Raw genomic sequence first — 22,333 nt, forward strand, 5'->3', positions numbered from 1 at the left:
ATTTTTGTTAGGATATTTCTATATACTTCTTATAAAGGTTTTTAGTGAGATTGAGATGACATTGGATGTGATCACACATAGTACAACTTTAAAAATTGATATTCAGTTGTAGTAACTGGTTTTCAGTGAGAAGTCTAAAGGTTGTTGGATAACTAAAGGGAAGAATGCAGCAAGTATTTAAAGTTATTATTTGATTTCTGTATTCCCACAGTTTTTTTCTTATGTATTGCACATGATATTAACCATTTAAACAAAAAACCTACCATTATAAACAGTTACAGTAAAAACAATAATAATAACACGTATAACATCAGACTTAGAAATAGAGGAAATGGCGGGGGGCACTGGGCAGTATAGTCGGTTAAGCCTCCAACTCTTGGTTTCTGCTCAGGCTGTGATCTCAGGGTCCTCAGAGGGAGCCCTGTGTCAGGTTCCTTGCTCAGTGCAGAAACTGCTGACGATTCTCTCTCCCTCTGCCCCTGCCCATTGTGCTCTCTCTTTCTCTCTCAAATAAATTTAAAAATCTTAAAAAAAAAAAAAAGAGAGATATAGGAAATGGAATAAATGTAGGAGAAAACATTAAAAGGATAGGTGAATAGAGTGGAATGGATTACAGAAAAGTAAACAAAGACGTGTCACAGCAATGATTCACCCGAACTATCTGAGCTGCAAAGTGTAAAATAATAGACAGCTGTATGGACCCAGAGACCAAGCAAGGTTACGAAGGTTGCGGGATGGAGTGTGCTTGGAAGGTTATTTCTTTCTTTTTTTTTTTTTTTATTTTGTTCATAGTAGCATATGAGGGCTTTCTTTATTAATACTTTAATATATGTAGAAATACTTTATTTTTTTCTCTGAAATGCTTTGGTAAATATTTTAAGAGCACGTAAGCTGACCAAGCTGTAAGAAATGTGTGATGCTCTCTGTCACAAGTGACCTGTGGTTTGGATGATATTTAATGTTTGGGCCCCACTTAAGTTGCAGTAGTGTGCAAGAATTGCTGTCTCTTACGCCCTTCCATTACCCTGATAGTTCTGTTCATTACTTGGAATCCCCCTTTTCCTTGCCAGCTATAATGTCACTCATTATAATTTCCCCTCTTTCCTGTTCCTGTCCTGTTATGTCCTATTCCGTTCTATCCTGTCCAATCTTATCCTGTCCAGCCTCGTCCTATTTCGTCCTGTCCTGTCCTGTCCCATCCGATTCTGCCCTTTACTGTCATGTCCTGTCCTGTCTTATACTGTCTTATTGATCCTGAACTTGAAGTAAATATCTTCTTGTTTATCAAAGGCTGGAAAAAAAGAGCCCAGTAGCTTAATGTCCTTCTTCTGGAAACTATCACCTTAAGCCATGGAAATATTTGCAAGATAATTTATAAAGTTTGCCATGGATTTTTCAGTATGAAAATAATGCATCCAATTAAGGGAAAAAATGGAAAAATGCACAAAATTCCTGCTGCACAATGAAATGCACAAAAGTTGAAATAAGAGGAAAATTGCCTTTCACATTTTCAGTATTTTAAGATAATATTTCTCCTCAAATTGTACTTCTAAGACTTTTCCCCCACTCCATTTTACTTACAAAATAATCTCTCTTGTGACTTTCAGGTTTATTAAATCTTTTCCATATTTGTTATAGAAAATGGGAGGAATTGCAAAAAATGCAAAAAAAAAAATCATCTCAGAACCACACCTAACCACCATTAACATTTTGGTTATTTCTTAAGTAAAAGTTTTTCATTTTTTTTTAAATAACATGATCAGAATAAACAGTTATATTTATATATATATATATTATTATTTATTATTATTATTATTTATATATAATAAACAGTTATATTCTTCTTTTAACATGCAGCGTTAAATATTATGTTAGGTTTATTTCTATTATATAATCACAAATAGTTATATAATACAAAATACATTTTTTATTTTTGATATTTCATTGAATAAGTACAAACATACCTGTTGCAAACACTCCCCAAATTTCAGACATTCAAATGGTCTCTATTAACCCAGAAAATGCTATGAAAAACATCATTGTGTAGAATACCTCCTTTGTTTGTATAATCATGTCCTTTGGATATATTATTAGAAATTCAAAGTGTATTAATCCATTTAATTTTATTTATTGCAGATTTTCATTGTGATCTATCCATTTAGCTTTTGGTACTTAATTGGTAAATTCATTACATTTCAAAAGAAATACATGCTTCTGTAAATTGAATACTGATGTTACCATAGAAAAAAATTAGGAATTCTCCTTTAGTTCTATATAATCTATGTTATATACAGATACACATTTTGCACATGCATATTATTAATTCATTTCCATTATACAAGTTTAACTTATTTTCTGTGGCTAAAGACTGTCCCATAATGTATAGATAATTTTTTTTTTTCATTTCTCTACTGTTAACCATTTTGGTCCTAGTCTTTTTGTTTTTATCACATGCTATACTGCAGTGAGTATCCTTATAGAAATTTTTATGTACACTTGGACAAGTATTTCTGTATGCCACTTTATTTTTTTAAGAAATTCCAAAGCGAGGGAGAGGGAAGGGTGGGAAAAAAATGAGATATTTTGGACCTATTAAATGTTAGGTTTTTTAGGGAAAAAAAGATTATTTTTGATTTATATTTCCTCTCTTATACCTATTTATCATCTTACATTTGATGTAATGCATTGTTCTACCAGGAGATGAACTAGTGTGGACCTCTGTGTGTTGACCAATTAAACTCTGAAGAATTTGTTGGAAGAGTCTAATGCTTAGAAATGTATGTGTCAGGGGTGCCTGGGTGGCTCAGTGGGTTAAAGCCTCTGTCTTTGGCTCAGGTCATGATCCCAGGGTCCTGGGATCAGGCCCCACATTGGGCTCTCTGCTCAGCGAGGAGCCTGCCTCCCTCTCTCTCTCTCTCTGCCTGCCTTTGCCTACTTGTAATCTCTGTCAAATAAATAAATAAAATCTTAAAAAAAATCATTAAAAAAAAAAAGAATATATGCGTCAGGAAGTTTAGGTGAATAGTCTATACCAGACAATCCATTCAGTCCATTTTACTGAGTACCTACTCTCTCAGCCATTTTGGCCATTTTGATACACCTAGAGTTTTCTTAGAATTAATATCTTATTGGAGACAGTATTTTTTTTTTCCAAAGAAAGACTAAGAGAAATTTAACTGGATTCATAGTTGAAAGTTCTAGTTAAAAGACATGCTGAGTTAGCTAAGATTGCTAATATTTTGAGGATCAAGATAGAATTTAAAGACAGTTTCATTGATTAAAATAATAAGTCATTAAGAAATAGGATTGAGTTCAGGAGAAGTAAAATGGTAATGAGAGAAATGAGAGTAACGAGAGAAAAATCTTAATATTGAATATTCTGTAGTCACAGTATGAGTTTTATTTATTTATTAATTTTTAAGATTTTATTTATTTGACAGAGAGTGAAAGAGCACAAGCAGGGGGAGTGGCAGGCAGAGGGAGAAGTAGACTCCCCACTGAGCAGGGAGCTGGATGCAGGACTCGATCCCAGGACCCTGGGATCATGACCTGAGCTAAAGTCAGACACTTAACTGCCTGAGCCACCCAGACACACCCACTGTATGAATTTTAGTATACGGTGTTATAGATAGTTTGATTACAAGCCTAACCAAGTGAGGGTGTACCATTGCTATGACTGTTACTTCCTTTCAAAATTATTCTAGTATATCTGTTTGGCTTCCAAGTTTTAGGAGGAATGTTGAGAAATTAAAAATGGTTTAAGGATGAGGAAGAATGATGCAAGGTTTTGGAATGATTGTTCCTGATGAAGAGTAGCTGAGATGTGACTAAATAAATATCCTGTAATTGTGATCAGATGTGCTGGACCTGTGACGGAAGAAAAACAGGGCCTGTCTCAGCTTTCTAGCCAACCATGCTCTCCAAAATACATGCCATTACTTGGTGCCTTTCCCTGTGCATGGCAAATTTCTGTAGGAGGAAGAACTGTAAAAATGACATAAAAGCAAATGTGCTGTAATTCTTGAGACCCTTGTTCTTGTGCTATAGATAGGAGTAGATTGTAAGAGATGAGAATGAAAATCTATAGAAATACAATGGGTGAATTAAAATCCATTTTGTCAACTAAAGATCAAGCCATTTTCATTTGATTTGTTTTTACCTTTTAGAACAATTCTCCAGGAGAAAGTGGAGCAAGTTTTGACTAGTTCTCCAATTCTAGGTTTTGGAGACAATAACCTTGGTAGGGGTCACAGGTATTAAGTGTGATAAAAATATGCTTTTTGATGTGGTGACCTGTTTAGTAGACGGCATTGCCTGTAGAAACCCATGAATGTATTTAATGCAGTTCTGGATCTCATTTAGGTTGAACTTCAACTTTTGCAGACAGACTCATTGTTTAGAAGTGAATCTCATCTGCTCTCTGGGTTTTTGGCACAGGAAAGACAAGATAGACAAAATCTAGACAGAAATACCATGTTACAATCTTGCTTTCTTGTCTAAGAACTGTATTTCTTTCTTTCTTGTAATAGACTTCTAAGGAAGGAGTACATTCCTATTGAAAATGGAAGAAAGTTTACTTCTAGAAAGGATGGAATGATAAATGATGGTGTATAAAAAGGAAGATCTGAGTTAAGCATAAGGAAATCCACATATGAAGTCAAGGAAATCCGCATATGAAGTCAGGATGGATTCTATTTTTTTTTTTTTTTTTTTTTTGGTGGCCCCTTTAATCATATGGAAACAAAATTTACCCCCTCTCCACTCCATTCCTGGCTGCATTTTTTTTTTTTTTTTTTTTTTTTTTAGAACTGATAGCTTCTTTAGAAACAGTGTTAAAAAAAAAAAAAGAGGTTTATAGATTGAAAGAGAGGTCAATGTGAGTCAAAAATTACATCATAGTTAAAATCTCCAGGGCAGTTAGTTGACAGAAACCAGCTAGGATCATTTGGCATGAACTATAGTTCATAATGGAATGAAGGGACATTCATGAGTTTTTGGATATACCCCAAGACCACTGAATTGGTAGTTTATTTTGGAATTTTTTAAAGAAATAATTACTCCAATTATTATTAACTGCTTTCTGATAGTTCATGGCATTATTGTTTTCATATGACACCTTATGAAAATAGGTAATCAACTTTTGAAGTAACTTTTCATTGAAATGTCATTTTTAAGAATCATTAAGTATGATCCTGCCTGTATGAAATGCCTATCATATTCTTAATTCATTAATATATTAATAGTGCACACTGAAATTTAAGTTAGGACCACAAGTTTGATTTAAAGGGATAGGGAAAATAAATTTTCTGATTTTCTGCCATGGACCATTTTGGTGATTGTAAAGACAACAAAAAGTGCTTACTATTGCTTTGGAAAATTGTATGGAATACTTTATGGAGTAGTCTCTTTTGCTCATGTTTCTGTCTCACTTATACTTTTCTTTGACTTTCATTGCTAAAAGCATATTTTCTCTGAGGAGTATTTTTTTTTTCCAAAATAATTTTCACTATTAATGAGCATGCACTTTTGAGGTCCCCAACAATAAGAGGCATTTTGGGCATTGCCCAAAAGCACTTAGCACTTGCCACTTGCTAGCTTTTGGGGTAAACAAGGAGATAAATAGGTAAAATATTCTAAGACAACATCTCAAGTACTCTAAAGGAAATAAAGGTTGGAAGAGGTGGAATGCCATCACAAATAGAAGGAATGGCGATAAACACCATGAGCTAGGGACAGTGAATGAAGATACGTGGTGAAAATTTAGAAGAGGAGCTGATTAATCTGGTAATACCTCCAGGAGCTGCATTAATTATAAAAGCATGGCCAGTGGGCCCTATGGGATCATCAATTTGGCTTATTTACAGACTTTTAATATAAGTTGGTACAAAAAGTTTTGCATTAGATGACCTATACAGACTCATCAAAGAGCTACAGTGGCCCTAAAGATTGTTTAGAAGTGAATCTCTTCTGCTCTCTGGGTTTTTGGCACAGGAAAGACAAGATAGACAAAATCTAGACAGAAATACCAATTTAAATCTTTAAATTGGGCATGCAGTTCCATTGAGTAAATCCTAGTCTCAAGAATGGTGGCAGTTGGGGAAATGGAGGCAGGGTTTTCATTCTTGGGCAATATGATACGATGGAGAGAACAGGTCTGAGTCTAACACTAGATGTAAACTCCATTTCTTGGGTGATCACTTTTGGTCTTGATTATTTATTTCTTAATTTCCAAAATGAGGACACTGAAGGATCCTCTCATAGACGCATTCATTTCAACCACCTTAAAGTTATTGAACACCCACTAATTGCTTAGAACTTTTCTTGAAATCTTTAGAATCAGCCAAGCGCAATAAAGCTCAGCTCCTATAGCTGCAACTAGAATCTTAATTCTTCAGAGCTGAGGATGGAAAGACAGGCTAGGAAGAAGTTATTTGTAGGAAGGCATGCCTTAAGAACACCTACATTTTGAAATTAGAGCAGGTTAGTGGATGGCCAGAGACTGGGATTTTGATAATAGCTTCTGCTGACTTTTTACTAGATGCTGGGTACTGCACTAGGTACTATATATACTTAATACTCACAATAACTTGTTGAGGTTGATGTATTGTTTTTATAGATGAGGAAAATGAGACATGGTAAGAAAATGCATCAGACCACACAGCTCATAAAGGTGTTTTAAACTTTTAAACTCAGGTTTGTTTGACTTTGAAGTGCATTCTAAAACAGCGATTGCCAAGCCTGGGTCTACCTCCTGGGGCCCCCTCTCCAGATCTAAAGAATGAAAATTTCGGAAAGTACAGCAGTGATGTGTTTATTTGTAAATAGTCCATCCAGTGATTTTAGTGTTCAGTCAGATAGGAAAATATTCTGTAAAGAGTTACACAAAATGACAGGGAGAAATACTGGTGGGATAACAGGTAAGCAATTGAAAGAGTAAGGAAGTATTATGGTTTGGAAAGTGCACTAGGCAAGATGTCTGGATTCACATCTCTGTTCTGGGGAGCGATGTGTTCTTAGGAAATGTCAGATAGCCTAGAGGCGGGCCTGGGTTCTAATCCCTGTTTCTTTCCAAAGCAGCATGTGAATAGTGGCAAAAAGAAGGTTGGGCCAGATGATGTGTAAAGCCCCATAAACTAGCTACAGTTCTGTGGCTATAAAATATGTGAGAATTAGGGGTTGTATAGGCTTCATTTGGTTTGATTAAAAAGAATCAACAAAATTGACCTTAATGAGTACAAATTTACATAGTTTTAAACAAATACAAAATACCAATCCAGAATATAAAATAATTTGTTATAAACCTTTATGGTAATTTTTATTTTTTTTCCTGGAAATAGTTGACTAATTGTTGACTCACTGAGAAGTAGCTACAGAAAAATGACCAGTTATTAAAACTTACTTTTAATACTTCTCTGGCCTTTTCATAGCCCTTTGGACAAGGGTGTTGCATAGATGTTTATGTGTAGAATGTCATATATCCTCAAAATTGTTGAGAAAATTCCCATTTGAGAGCAAAATGTTCATTTGAAAGTTAATTTACTGGAAAAGGTAGTTTGCAGGTCAACAATTTCAACAGGGTTTTGATACACTTTAATAGCATTGTCAAGAACCTAGGTGAAGATGTGGAAAACACAAATGTAAAACTTTTAGCCAAAGCAAAATTGAGAAGGAAACATGTCAGAATATAGGGTTTATGGGGCACCTGGGTGGCTCAGTGGGTTAAAGCTTCTGCCTTCAGCTCAGGTCATGATCTCAGAGTCCTGGGATAGAGCCCCGCATCGGGGTCCCTGTTCAGCGGGAAGCCTGCTTCTCCCTCTCCTTCTCCCCCTACTTGTGTTCCCTCTCTCACTATGTCTCTCTCTGTCAAATAAATAAAATCTTTAAAAAAAAAAAGATTTTATTTTTTTTTATTTGTCAAAGAAAGCGAGAAAGCACAAGAAGGGGGAGGGGCAGGCAGAGTTAGAAGCAGGCTGTCTGCTGAGTGACAAGCCAGCTCACGGCTCCATCCCAGGACCCCGTGATCGTGACCTGAACTGAAGGCGCCCCCCTTGAGTGGGCTGATCCACTCAGGTGTCCCAAGACGTGCATTCTTAATATGACCTACACAATCCAGCAGGCCTCCCCCCTTCTCCAGGTTTATGTTGTAATCACTTTCCATTTCCAATCCAACCACGCTGAGCTACTATTAAATTCTCATATGTACACCATGCTCCCCTTGACTGCATCAGTTCTCATGCTGTTTTTTTCTTCTGTATGGGTGTCTTTCTTATTTTTGAGTGTCTTGTACTCTCACCCTCAAAATCTCAGTTCACTTTTCACTTAATCATGGCAAACTTCCTGACCTTATTTGGCTTTCATTTCCTGTTACACATGCTCATGCTCTGTATTTCTTATTCACAGCATTGATCATTCTAGAATTTACGTTTGATTATGTAGCTATGTGATTCGTGTCTGTTTTCCCTACTAGAATATAAACATCCTAGGAACAGACATTCTCTGTTTTTTGTTCATGATTGAACTCTTGGTGCCTTGGGATATGTGCATATCACAATAAATATGTATTGAGTGAATACTGTAAGTGGAACTTACTATGGAAGCACAGAGGAGAACATTCAGAGAAAGGATGTGATATTGTGACCCCAAGGCAATAAATTATTTTTATATAGTGCCTGCATATTTTGGACTGGTTTTACTTTTCACAAAAGTTCTAAGAACTAGGATTACTGTATCATATATATTATATTAATTTTACAGATAAGAACATTTATCCTTCTTAATTTTACAGAAAAGGACAGTTAACTAGCTTAAGATGAATAGTTATTAAGTCGTAGATTTAAGATAAGAAACCATGTGTTTGAGATTTTAGGAAAATTGCCATTCACTTGTTCTACCCAGATGTTATATTCTTTTATAACTTGCTTCACATGGCATATGTTCTTATGATGTTCTTTGGGACGCATTAGTTCAGTCTTCTCTAACAAAATACTGTAGACGAGGTGGCTAAGAGAACACTTATTTCAGTTTTGGAGGCTAGGAAGTTTAGAATCAAGGCGCCAGCAGATTTGATGTCTGAAGAGAGCCCTTTTCCAGGTTTGCTGTTTCCTGACACGGAGTCTATGGAGAGTTGTGGCCTCTTCCTCTTAAAAGGACACTCATCCTGCAATGGGGGCCCAACTCTCATGGTCTTATCTAAACACAGTTACCTCCCCAAAGCTCCCAAATACTATGACATTAGATTTCTTCCTTTCCCTCCCTCCCTGCCTCCCTTTCTCCCTCCCTTCTTTCCATCCTCCCTCCCTCCCTTCCTTCCTCTTTCTTTTCTTCCTTCCTTTCTTTTTCTTTCCTACTTCCTTCCCTCCTTTCTTTCTTTTCCTTTCTTCCTCCCTCCTTCCCTTTTCCTTCCTTCCTTCCTTCTCCTTTCCTTTCCTTCTCCTTTCCTTTCCCTTCCCTTCCCTTTCCTTTCCTTTCCTTTCCTTTCCTTTCCTTTCCTTTCCTCCTCCTCCTCTTCCTCCTCTCTCTCTCTCTCTTTCTTTCCTTTCTTTTCTTGACATTAGATTTCATATGAACTTGGGGGGGGCAGACATTCAGTCCATAAAAAGGAGTAAGCTATGTTTTATTTGTATATACTCATCTAAAATATATTTGTGGTTTTAAAATTGCACATGGAATTCTCAGTTTATTTATGTTCTAGAGTCCTTGACAGGTAGGATTCTAAACGTGAAAGTAATACTGCCATCTAGTGACAACAGACTTGAATGAAGTTGATAGAGTAGAGTAGCGGTTAAGAGCTCTAGGAATGCTGACATGAATCAGTCACAGAGTGGACCTGGCATAACGTGGGGCGGTCCTTTCTTTTTAGTGAACATTTGAGGTAGCTGATTCTTACAGTGGTCATGCGCTAATAGGGACTAAGTAACACAAATGCTCTTCGCTGTAGGATGTCACGCACATAGTAAGTAGATCACGGGATATCCTATGACTGCACCACTTGACTGGGACCTGTCTCCAAGTTCCTTACTTTCCCCATTGCTTCAGAACGAGGGAGTTTTGTACTCTGATAACCTAATAAAGAGAAATTTTCATCTTAGTTGAGAAACTAAGCATATTCTGGAACAAGCATACATGAGGAAATGAGTCTTTGGTAAGACTTCTGGGTAGATTTTACAACATCGTTAAGGAAGAAGTGGAATGCCAAGATAAACTCCATCTATCCTAAGGGGACACTTAAAGCCACTCTGAATTAGATTGCTATGTGATTTAATGTAAGCACAACAATAAAACACTTCCAGACATGCAATAAATGGTTAGAAAATGAACAATAGGAGAATTTTCTTTAAATCATTGAACTAGAAAAGAAAATTGGGTAATTTATTTGTATCTCTTAAGTCCTACACTTATACGAGAGATTTTTGCTGATACATTTTAAATGAATTATTGTTTAGGTACATTAAAATTGCTGATAAAATTATCATCTAAAATCCCCTGAGCTAAAATTTTCTTATCATGGGCAGATGCCAGATCAAAGAAATAACAATTATTCTATTTCTCTGGAGGCCTAGATAACAAAAACCCATCACTCTGAAATAAATAAATAACTTTGCTGCATAAAGTGAGAATACTATATTTAGTATTTTTTTAGATAGTCTAGAGGGGATTATTTCTATTTGTTTACTTACTAGTATATTCATTGCAATATATCCCTAAGGTTTTCTAACTCATGGAGTAGAAATAGCTTAACTGGAAATATTAATTACTTTTTATATAAGTCAATGAAAATTATTTCTTTCCTGACATGACTTATTACCCCATCTCCCCTTCAGGAGCAATACTTCATGTGCTGACAACTAACATTTTGTAACAGAATTGCTATTTTGCCAGAAGTTAAGCTGGAAATCTCAGGAGCGTGAATAATTTTAAGATAAGAAAAGCATCTGACTTATACATATTTCTTAGTCAATAAAGTACTTTTATGTTTATTTTAGGACAAGAAGACAGATAAGACCCCATCTCTTGTTTTCATGTGATACACTATTTATATGAAGAATGTAGGTAGGAATAGACAATAGCAGATGACAATTTAGCAAGAGTTTGATTTTGAATTAGTTGCCAGAAAGTATAGCCTCCACACTGTGAATTCTGATTCTTTGGAAAAGAAAATATCGCATAATGTGGTTATGATTATCTTTGTATGGGACAGCTCTGATCTGGAGCCCTCCTAGGTTTGGGTTATGGAAGAACACTAGAGGCGTAGCGCTCAAGGTAAAACCTGAAAGATGGGGAGAGTCAGTAAGGTGAAGAGCTGAAAGGCAGGCAGTGGTTTGGAAGGAGGTTGTGTAGTCAGAGTGTTCTAGAGAGAACACAAATGAAAAAGCCTTATTTGAAATTGAAATTGAAAAGAGGATTCAAGGGCACCAGTGTGGGGGTCTGGAGGGCCCTTCCTACCCACGACGGTCTAGTGGGGGGCCCAACAAAAAATTGACTTCATGCCAGAAAAATGTACTCAGGTGTTTATAACACTAGTAGAAATGAGGGGAGACTAAGTTTTATGGCCGTGCAGAGCAGAAAGAGACCTGTTTCTTTTTGGGGTTTTTGGTGAGAGGGAAGAAGACAGTTCAAGATTGTCAAAGAAGTTGGGATTTTGGCATGATCCTTCAAAAAGAAGCAGAGTGAGGTCTGCAGCGAGTCTGTAGTCTGTCTTTGCCTTGACAGTGTTTTGACTCTTGCCTTATTTGTTCAGCTAGGATTGTGTCTAAGCAGAGCCTCCGCATCTGTTCTTAACCTCAACTGCAGCCTTATCCTTTTACCTGTGTGTCGGACGCTCCTGGCTTACCTTCGAGGATCCCAGAAGGTAAGAACGAAAAATCCTGGTCACAGATTCTAGGATCAAAATCAAGTGGAACAGCAGCAAGTTAGTACTACTTAGTTTTCATGGTCTGACCTTCTAATAGACTGACTTCTGGCATCTGCTGTCATCTACCAGATGATTGTAAAGACCGTGTCACCTGTCAAGATGATCAGTGAGCTATTCTGCAATGCTAGATAGAGGCAGTGGGTAATAGAAATGGCTATTAATAGTGTTATCAGACATGGTGCTAAGCACTCCACAGAGGTAAGTGTGAATCCTCACAATGATTCTGTGGGTCTTATAGATGAAGACCTGAGGCACAAAGAGATTAAGGAACTTGACCAATGTCATGAGACTAGCAAAATGGCAGAGTTAAGATCAGTCCCATTTCTGAGATTTTGCCTCAATGAGATCCTGTGTTCTCAATTATTTAAGACCATGTGAGCAACCTAGAAGCTAGAGCTCTGCGCACTTGGAGCAAAATATACAGTGACTACTGGTGTTGGTGGCGATTTATCTCCTTTTCAAACACATGCATGTTTTAAGCTGTGTAATAGTCTCGGAGATGTCTTGGTTAAGATGTGATATCATGTGTGATGTTGTAAAATGAAGTAAAGCACTTTGGAAATTAAAACTCAACAAAATATTTTTTTGTCTTCGGTTGTCCTTGTGTGTGTGTGTTTCTTTTCTCTGTTGAAATAATAAGGCACTGCAGAATTAATACTGATACTCTAAAAGAAGTTGTTTGTATGAGGTCACTTGGATGTTCTGTGTGGTTCATATGAGCAGATTTACTGCAGTAAAACTTCTCAAACTTTTCAGTAATTATATTTAGAAACTCTACTTTTAATGCAGTAATTTGTGGAAATAACTCTTTCTCTAGGTTGCCTACCATTGTAAAATGCTAGGTTCTGATTCCTATGGCTGGCTATTGGCTTGGTGTGAAGAAAGAGAAGATAAATGGCAGGAAAAGTGCCCACCTAAGTTTCTCAGTATTTAAATAAGTCTTAAAGAGTGGTCCCCTGATGTGAAACATAGGAATTCAAAGATGCTTGACATTTTATTTCTTTATAAGATCAAGAAGGCATTTAAACCCATAGATGGAATTGCTTCATTTAAAAATCATCTTAGTTTTTGACTACAGAAGGAAATCATCTATATTGTACAACTCAAACATTCCAGAAATAAGAAAAGTAATCAGTGAAAGTTTCTCCTAATACTGTGTTAAAACAACCACAGATTACGGATTTGGGGAAAAGTCTTCAGATTTGCATAGAATGCCATTAATTTTAAACAACATAGGACTATAGTATAGTTTATGTGTTATCCTTTTACCTAACCATATATATGACACATATTTCCATATAAATAACAAGTCTTCTCACATTCTCTGTAATGGTTTAGGTGTTCCACTGATTAGATATATCATAATTATCTCACCAAGTTTTAATTCCTAGGCCTCTGTCATATTTCTAAGACTTTGATATCATGTACAATGCTATAGAGAAAAACTTTGTACACATATCTTATTCCCTGCTTCATTTTCACCACACTGAATTTTATTTAGGTTCCAAGCAGGAGAACCAGAAGATTGTTGGATAAAAGCCGAACATTCCATATAACCTGTGGTGTGACTATCTGTATTTTTTCAGGTGAGAAAACTAAACGATGTGAAAATACTACCTTTGAACACATGTTATGAATGGCATTTTTGTGGCTCTGCAAATTATTTGCTGTCACCAACTTGTGATTGTCTCATTCCATATCTTAAGTTTCTCTTCCATGTGTTTAAAGAGAGTTGCCTAACGGTGCTACAGAAAATGAGCATGTCTTACACATTATAGATATAGTTTTCACATTACAATATATGAGAGTTGGCCTTCAAGCTGTTAATAATTTTTTTTTATAAGTAAATACTTTCATTTAGAAAGACTAAAAGAAACAAGATAAATGTTTTTAAGGTTTAAAAATAAAGATATGATAGGACTTTAAATGCATACAAATTAGAATGTGAAACATACATTCATAGAATGTGATTCCATTTAGAAGTATATTTGATAAATATTTCTTTGATGTTAATTCTTGGTATTAAATGTCAAATGTTCAGTTCCAAGTTAAAATATCAAGCAAGGGTCTTTTGGCTTTTTAAAAGAGTCATTTTAAAATAAGTTTTTATCCTGAATATTTATGTGATATTTTTCAAATTTTGGAATGGCAGGTGATAAACACATTAATTAAGTATATGGACTTTGGAGACAAGGTTGTGTAGGATCTATCCCCAGCTGCCTTTCTACCTTATTGTGTGACATAAGCATTCTGGTCTTTGATTTGTTGTTGCTTTAATCATAAAATGATTGACAGTATGAGATCGCCCATAGGAAGTTTTTAGGATGGAATTTTTTATAATTTACAAACTCAGGGGTTAATTATCTCAGTGGCATAGCACCTGACATTTTCCTCTAGTCATGATTTGATAGGACAGAGCTGTTTTTACACCAGGGACATTTGGTCTGGATATGTATATATGGCTACTTTGAATCAGGCATATCTTCATGCAGCCACTATTGAGAGGTCATTAAGCTCTCCACTTTTAAAAAGTTACCAAGTATTGTTGAAACAGGCATCTGCACTGTTTTGTCCCTGGACATTTTATTGGTGGGTCCCGCCTCTGGAGGCAAGAGATGGGGAGAGGCTTGGGTGGGATCAGGACTCCATACCACTCAAGAGGCTGGGGACAGAGTAAGAGTCCAAAATGAGATGAGGACCAAGTGTGTGGCCAGGGTCAGGGCTGGGTTAGAACAGAGGGCGTGAAAGGTCAGGAAAGCGGGAGGGTCTGGGAATGTGGACACATTTGTAACTTGGTTTGTGCTACACTGTAGTTGTGTCCAAATATTCTGGTTCAACTGGAGAACAACCAAAAGACTGAGATCGCGTAGCGTCTTGCCATGAATGAACATGCATTCCAGACAGTTTCATTCTGCCACTCACTAGTTGTCTGACCTTAGCTGGTGGCCTCTTCTGACCTTCTGTGACAAAGGGATGTTTCTACCCATTTCATTGTTTTGTTGAGAGAATTAAATCAGAAAATCTACTCAAAATGTCCAGCCTGGCTTTCTCTTTGCTGCCCCAAATTAGAAGCCCCAATTTCTTTTGACCTGAAAGTCCTTTAAAGAAAGTGAATATATCCCTTAAGGGTGTATCTCAAACAACTGATACCTAGGGCTTTTTTTTTTTTTCCCCCCCCAGGAGAATTCAGAAAGAAGGAGCCACAAACATGTAGTTAACATATAAACCTTTGATTTAAAATGAAGGGATTTTTTAAAATTTAAACATTTTAGACATGATAAAGCTAGAGGACACAGATCGTTCTTAAATAATCTTTTATGCCTATGCCATAGTTGCATCCCTCCTGGACTGCCTCTTAAAAATTTCCTTAGAATTGTGTCCTTGCTTGTTAGTTAACCCCCTTCTAACTTCCTGTCCACTTTTTATGAGACCTTTCTCCTTCCTCTAATTTGACTCTGGAAGGAGCTTATCAATCCTTTTATCAAACTTTAACTTTGAAGTTAGTTAGCATTCTAGTCCTTCTCTCACTTCTATTTGTCTTTGTGAGTCCTTCAGAACTCTTGGCATACCTACATCTCATGTGCTAGGTTGGAAAGAACTGTAAAGTTTTCCAGTTTCTACTCACGTTTTCTGTTGAATAACTCCATGCCCTATATTGGTATGGACTATAATGGTTCACTAGCAAAGTTCAGGTCACTTATCTCATTAAGTCTCCTATTTCTGTCATTGTCATTTACAGAGAACTAACCTGACTGTTGGTAGCCATGCAGCAAGAAAACCAGATTTCTAGTTAATTATCTTTCATCCTTTCTAGTACATTGTAATGTACTGTTAATTCAGACCCTATTTCTCCTACAAGAAGAGGTTGGGAAGGGAGAAGGCATTCTCGTCCAATGCACACGTTCATTTGCTCCTTCCTTGTCCAGCCTCCTCAAGATAATTTTCCTTCTTCTTGGCTGTGCCAAAATGAGTTTTTCTTCAACTCTCTTATAATTTCCTAATACTTCCATCCTCTGTGTGAGCTCTGCATTGGTTGAGCTCTCTTTACTCTGCCAGTGTAAGCTGAAGATGAAATGATAATTCTTATTTTCCTGAGTTTTTAATCCCAATGAAGTGATTACCAACACTTTTGCTGTGGGGTTTAGGAAATTTAGGAAATTACTTCTTGAAGTTATGGATTGTGAGAAATTGTAACTGCCTGAAAGTCTTTCAGTGAGCCTCTCTTTTAGGTTGAAGTGTACAAGACCTATAACAGATTAGAGCTAGAGGAGAGGTGAAAAATGTAGAAAACTCAAATATCCAGGAGCTATTTAAATAAATAAATACATCACCATATTATCACACACTGGAACATGTTGTTTCCTAACCTTGACTTGCTAGTTGTTTAATTCTAGCCTTTGAAAATTCAGTTTCTTTACATGATTTCTAATACCCAGGTGTCTGTAATCAAGACTTTTGGTGTCTTTAAACTTTCCCTTTTCAATTTAATATTTTTTTGCTCAGGTAGCTGTCAAAGTTTGGACCCTATGTTAACTTAGGGAGAGGAAGGGAGTCCTCTTCGTGGAGCGTATATGGAAATCCTATTGATCTGAGCCTCATGTGATTTTGCAGGTGTGCACGTGGCTGCCCATCTGGTAAACACCCTCAACTTCTCAGTGAACTTCAGCGAGGATTTTGCTGAACTGAACGCAGCGAGATACCGAGATGAGGTGGGTGGTCTCCTTTTGCTTGTCGTGAGCCCACTAATGAAGGTCTGTGATTTTCATGGAAAATTTGTACCTTGCTGCTCCTTTTGAGTGCTTTTAAAATGCAGTTGTCAAGTTGAGTTTTGTTCCTTTTCAATAGAAAATACAGGTAATTACTATTTCAGAGTGTCTCCTGCTGAAAATGGGAGTTCAAGAGTGTCTACTTTTTATATTCTGCAGCGTTCAAATGGGGGCCATTCAGGCCTGCCTCCTGCCTCCCAGCAGTGTTGTCTGGTTTCTATCCAGTGGAGACTGTCCACAGTGTCTTTATGGGCACAAGTTTGTTTTTGTTTTTTGTTTTTGTTTTTTTTTAATAAGTCAGATGCCGTTCTTGGAGGTGGTGAAGGGGAAGGGTAGAAAAGCAGGTTGACTCTTTGAGGATCTTGAATCGTCTGTTTATTTGACTTAAAAAACTTCACTGAGTTTTAGTGTTCCTCTGTTTTGTTTTGTTTTAATCCTTGATACAGGTGAACTTGAGCTGAGTCCTGTAGCATGTAATATCTGACTTAGGGTTGCTTTTCTCCAGGGGGCGGCACCCATGAGATGAAATTGTATGTTCAGGGTGCTGGGGTAGAGCCTAATGAACACGTGTTAGCTCTCCTTTGCTCAGGACTTATCCTGTCCTCAGTCTGCCTTTCCTTCACGCCAAGACTACATCAAAAACTGCTGGGAATGGAGCTGGATCTCCCTGCCCTTTCTGCCAGGTCTGGCAGGGACTTTGTAAGATTGTTCTCCATCCCCCCTAGTCTCTCTTCTTTTCCATGTGTCACCGGAGTTACCGAGATTAATACTGCTATGATTATGTGCTTGATATCCTTCCTGGAATAAAACAAAGAGAAAACTAACAATGAACACAGAAACAAATCACAAAACCAAAATCGCCAGCAGCCTTTCATAAGTCCTTTGATAAGACTCTAGTATTCTTAAAAACACCAATATGATGTAACTGGTCTGGGTTGGGGTCCGGCCTTGATATTTGTTAAAAGTTCACCAGTTAGTTGGGGTGAGCACCCAGCATTAAGAGCCACTGAGAAAACCAGCTCCTCCAGAAGCTCTTCATACGGAATGATTCCAGAACCCAGAACTGGAAACACCACCGTTTGTTTCTGTCTCCCACGGCTTCCCCCCATTCCTTTATCCCCCTCAGCCCACAGAACATGGACTTCTTTGTTTCCTATGTCTGCCATGGACCTGCCTCTTTATCTTTGCTTCTTTGCTTCTCTCTCTTTTGTTTTTGTCATTTTGGGTCTTTAAGAACTAAAATGGTTCTCTCATTTTAATGTTATATACTTGGAATATTGTAAAATATTCCAAAATTTTAATCATAGGTTTTTAGTTATTTTCTTTCATACTGTGAAGGATATGTACCCCAAATAAAATATCTTAAAACCCTCAAGCAAATGAAGTTTGAAAGTGAAAGCTTCTTCTCCAAAAGTAGCCACAGCTAATAACTTTCTGTTCTCTTATATTTTGAGGGGCATTTTATGAAACCTAGTCCTCAGCAGTTTTCTTGTTTCCATAATCACATGGACTGTAGCTTGCTGTATCAGAAAGTATAGATCTATCACTTTCTTCATCTTAATGTGCGATGGTTTATTTTTAGCCTTTTCCTTATTCACAGATGATTAGGTTGTTTTTGAGTGAACCACACTCCAATAAATTAATTTTTTATGTGCTTCCGCTAGGCAGATTCCTAGAAGTAGAATTTGCTTTCAAAACTATGTACATTTTTAGTTTTGAAGGACATTGCCTTGTTGCCTTTCAAAAAGGCTTCATTAGTTGACACACTTCTACCAAGTTTGTCAGAATGCTTGTATCTGCTTTTTTTGTTTTTCTTTAATTTTTGCCAGTCTGACAGATGAAAAATAGTAACTCATTATTTAAATTTTTATTTCCCCTTTCTTTGTTTCCTTCATTCTTTCTTTCTTTTTTTTTCCTCCCTCTTCTTTATTTTAATAAATGTTTTTGAGCCCTTAGTGGGCATCAGACAGTGTGCTAGAGGAGGATGAAAACACACGCATACACATACACACACACACGCACACACACACACACACACACTGCATGCATAAACAGGTACAGCCTTCCTTGAGTTGTCTTTGAGAAAGACTGATTTGTGCCATGCACCCTGTTGTCCTTTGCTTTGTGCTCTCTGTCTTCTCCAGATTTCTTTTTTTTTTTTTTTAAGATTTTATTTATTTATTTGACAGACAGAAATCACAAGTAGGCAGAGAGGCAGGCAGAGAGAGAGGAGGAAGCAGGCTCCCTGCTGAGCAGAGAGCCCGATGCGGGGCTCGATCCCAGGACTCTGGGATTCTGACCTGAGCTGAAGGTAGAGGCTTTAACCCACTGAGCCACCCAGGTGCCCCTGTCTTCTCCAGATTTCTAATGACCCAGCCTTCAGCTCCTGGGTGGCACGTTCTTGATGGCCTAGCTGAATCTGCCTCATGCTGTCATCTTTGAAACTGTCTCTTACTTTCACATTTCATCTCCACTCGCGGGCAGTAGTAACTGTTCTGTCTTCTGAGTTCCCATGGCTATTTGTTCTGGTATCCAGATTTCTGACACTACCACTTTGTTCAGCTCGTCTTGTATTTTCACTAGTTGTTTATATACTAGGTTCCTCTAGGTTACCCTTGAGCTGTGTCCTAATGGCAGAGGTAGAAGTCATCTGGCCCCAGTGGGATGAGGAGCTCTTACGAGGCAGGTGGCCCTTAGAAAGCCACCCTTTCTGAAGGTGGCTTCTGAAATTATTTCATATGAATGGCTTCCTACTTTGGATACAGGGTGGCCTGATTCCAGAGCAATGGAGGCCTAAGAAAGAATTTCCAAAGTTGTGCAATACTATGCACCATTAGGATGAAAAACAAATCTACAGATCTCCTGGGGATTGACCTCAGTTTTCCAGAGATAGAAAGGGAGTTGCCTAAGGTCCATTTCACTATGAAAGATGTAGTTTAAAGGACAGATTACACTAGCAATATTACTTTTTACAATTCTGAGTAATAGAAACCTATTCTCTGTATTTGAGTATCATCACTATTTTGCATGGTACTTGAAACATTGTAAGTATTCAGTTAGTATTCTTTGCACTGAATTTATAGTGACAACCCTCCCTGTATATTTTCTCACTTTTGATTCTCACTGTCTCAGCATCTTGTAGGGCAGAACATTATAGTCAAAGATACTGAGTTTCAAATGGTCAAAGGGTAGGCTTCAGGCCACTGTTAATAGCTTGTAATTACCCATTAAGATGAAAGTCTACATTTTCTGATTTTATTCAGCGCTCTTTGTATCTCAGAAGGACAGTCTTCTCTGTGTTGGATTTTTTTTTTTTTAAAGATTTTGTTTTTTTGAGAGAGAGTTTGTGCATGAGTAGGGGGAAGGCGGAGGGAGAGGGAGAAGCAGACTCCTCACTGAGTGAGGAACCCATTGTGGGACTGGACGTGGGGCTCAATCCCAGGACCCTGAGATCATAACGTGAGCTGAAGGCAGATGCTTAACCAACTGAGCCACTCAGGCACCCCTGGGGTAGATATTTTTAATTTTTCAGCTGAGAAACAATTAGGGAATTTCTGAAACTTGCTTGTAAGTGACAGAGGCAGGACTCCCTCCCCCAAATATTAAAAATATAGATATTTTTAATTTTTCAGCTGAGAAACAATTAGGGAATTTCTGAAACTTGCTTGTAAGTGACAGAGGCAGGACCTCCCCCCCCCCCAGCAAATATCCTGGTTCCAGAACCTGTGTTGCATGAAAACATTATGAAACCTGATTGAATTTCTCATATCCACTGAGAGAATAGTGTCTTAAATGCCTAATGGATCACATACCCAGAAGGTTCCTTGTAGAATTTTACATTGTCAATATTTTGTTTTTCAGTCAATTTTTTTTCCCTTTTTCTCAGGATCCTAGAAAACTTCTCTTCACAACTGGTAAGTTGTTTTTCATTGCTCTTTCTGAAGATTCAGGCAAATCTTTGAGAATAAGCATCATCGAACTACACAGCAATTCAATGTATGTTAAATATAATGTGGAAAATTTGCAACCAGAACAACTGTTACCAAACTTAAGTTGCAGTGAAAACAGAGGGGTAAGGCAAACAGTGGGGTTCGAATGAATGAAGAGTAAAAGGAAGTAAACACATTTGCCTTCCATATGTTCTTCCAATAACAACAGTGCAATGCCATGCGGTTATTGAGGACCTACTCTGTGCCCCTGGCTGTGGCAGGTGGTACTGAAGATAATACGCATGGAGTAGGCTCCTACCCTCAAGGTGCTGGAAGGAAACACCAAGCACTCTGATTATCGATGGAATTCTTATAACTCAGTAATTTAGTAGGACATTTGGTGATCTTATAACCTACATAAAAAGGAGGAATGAACAGTCATTAAAATCGGTTGTTTTTCTTGAAATGTGTTTCCTTTTTCAACTGTAATTTACTTTTCCTTCTCAAGCATATTGTCCATGAAATCTCAGTCTAGACTATTCATTTGTTAAAGCACATGTAAACATCTCAAAATTTTGTCCTGATGTTAGTATAATTTTACTAAAATTCTTCTTTTTCTCAACTCTGCATTTATAAGGACAAAAGCCAAAAACCTGCATTTGGGGGCTTTTTAGCACATTATTTCAGGGATAAGGATGATTAGGTTATTGATAGGGTCTGTCATATAGGCTTGGCTACCGTTAACACCCCGTTAAGGATCGGGATTGCATAGGAGACTGAGGCATGATCTGTCAAATGTATTGTTTTTCTTTTCAATCAGTTTTATGATAAAAAAAGCAATAATTCTGGTGTTTTCCCCTTCCCTGTCAGAACTGTATATTTAGATTTATAAAATACGGTTTTTTCCTGTTTATTTATGTATGACGTTTGCCACTTACAAGGTATTTCACGGTTTCTCTTTAGGAACACAATTTTAGTTTTGCTTACAACTTTGCTCATTGAAAGCATGTTTTTAATTTAAGCTTTAAGAATTGGATGAGAAATAGGAAGGAGAAAAAACAGAAAAACAAAACCTTATGTGTGAATCAATATATGTTTTGGGTCATATGAATTCATTTTACAGAAAGAATCAATTTTTTAATATTTTTAATATTTTTTATATTCTTTTTAAATATTTTCTTTTTAAATATTACCTTCTATAGCACCAAGTCTGGGTGAAACATTGGGACATGTAAAATGTTTGAAAACAAAGTTTAGTTTTCAAACATACAAAAAGATTTCTTATCTGACCAAGACATTACATTAAGAAGCTTCGTATAATGAATACTTGTACAGAAACATGTGACCTCTCCATATAGCATAAAAACCCACCATCCTTATGTTGTTCCCCAGACGTTCCCATGAATGGTGTTGGACTAACTAGAGATGATACTTAAAAAGACAAATTAAAAAAAAAAACAAAAACCCACAAATTTCCTGGCGCCATCCTAGAGAGTCTTTGTGGTGTGACCCAACAGTATGATTCATTAAGCTTCCCGTGTACCCTGGGAGTCCTCGTTTCACCCTTATTGGACATCCCATCATACTCTTGTAATTCCCTTCCTGGAACACCTCACTGTTGTCTGCTCTCTTACTTGATTCTCTCTCTCTCTCTTTTTAAACTCAGCCCACTTCTGCTCCTCCTTTGAGTCTCAGCAGACACGCCCCATCATGCGCACATTCATCCC

At 37.2% G+C, this 22,333-nt stretch overlaps 1 protein-coding gene across 1 annotated transcript in view; it reads left to right on the top strand.

Moving 5' to 3' along the window:
- Positions 1 to 22,333, top strand: part of NOX4 (NADPH oxidase 4) — a 172,311-nt gene that overhangs the window by 13,839 nt on the left and 136,139 nt on the right. The window contains exons 3-6 of the mRNA XM_032852839.1: positions 11,738 to 11,848; positions 13,413 to 13,497; positions 16,523 to 16,620; positions 20,564 to 20,591. Of these exons, the coding sequence (XP_032708730.1) occupies positions 11,738 to 11,848; positions 13,413 to 13,497; positions 16,523 to 16,620; positions 20,564 to 20,591 (322 nt within the window). The remainder of the gene's footprint in view (positions 1 to 11,737; positions 11,849 to 13,412; positions 13,498 to 16,522; positions 16,621 to 20,563; positions 20,592 to 22,333) is intronic.

Source organism: Lontra canadensis, unplaced genomic scaffold, assembly GCF_010015895.1.
Source record: "Lontra canadensis isolate GAN:19392208 unplaced genomic scaffold, GSC_riverotter_1.0 scaffold7, whole genome shotgun sequence".
Taxonomy (NCBI): Eukaryota; Metazoa; Chordata; class Mammalia; order Carnivora; family Mustelidae; genus Lontra; species Lontra canadensis.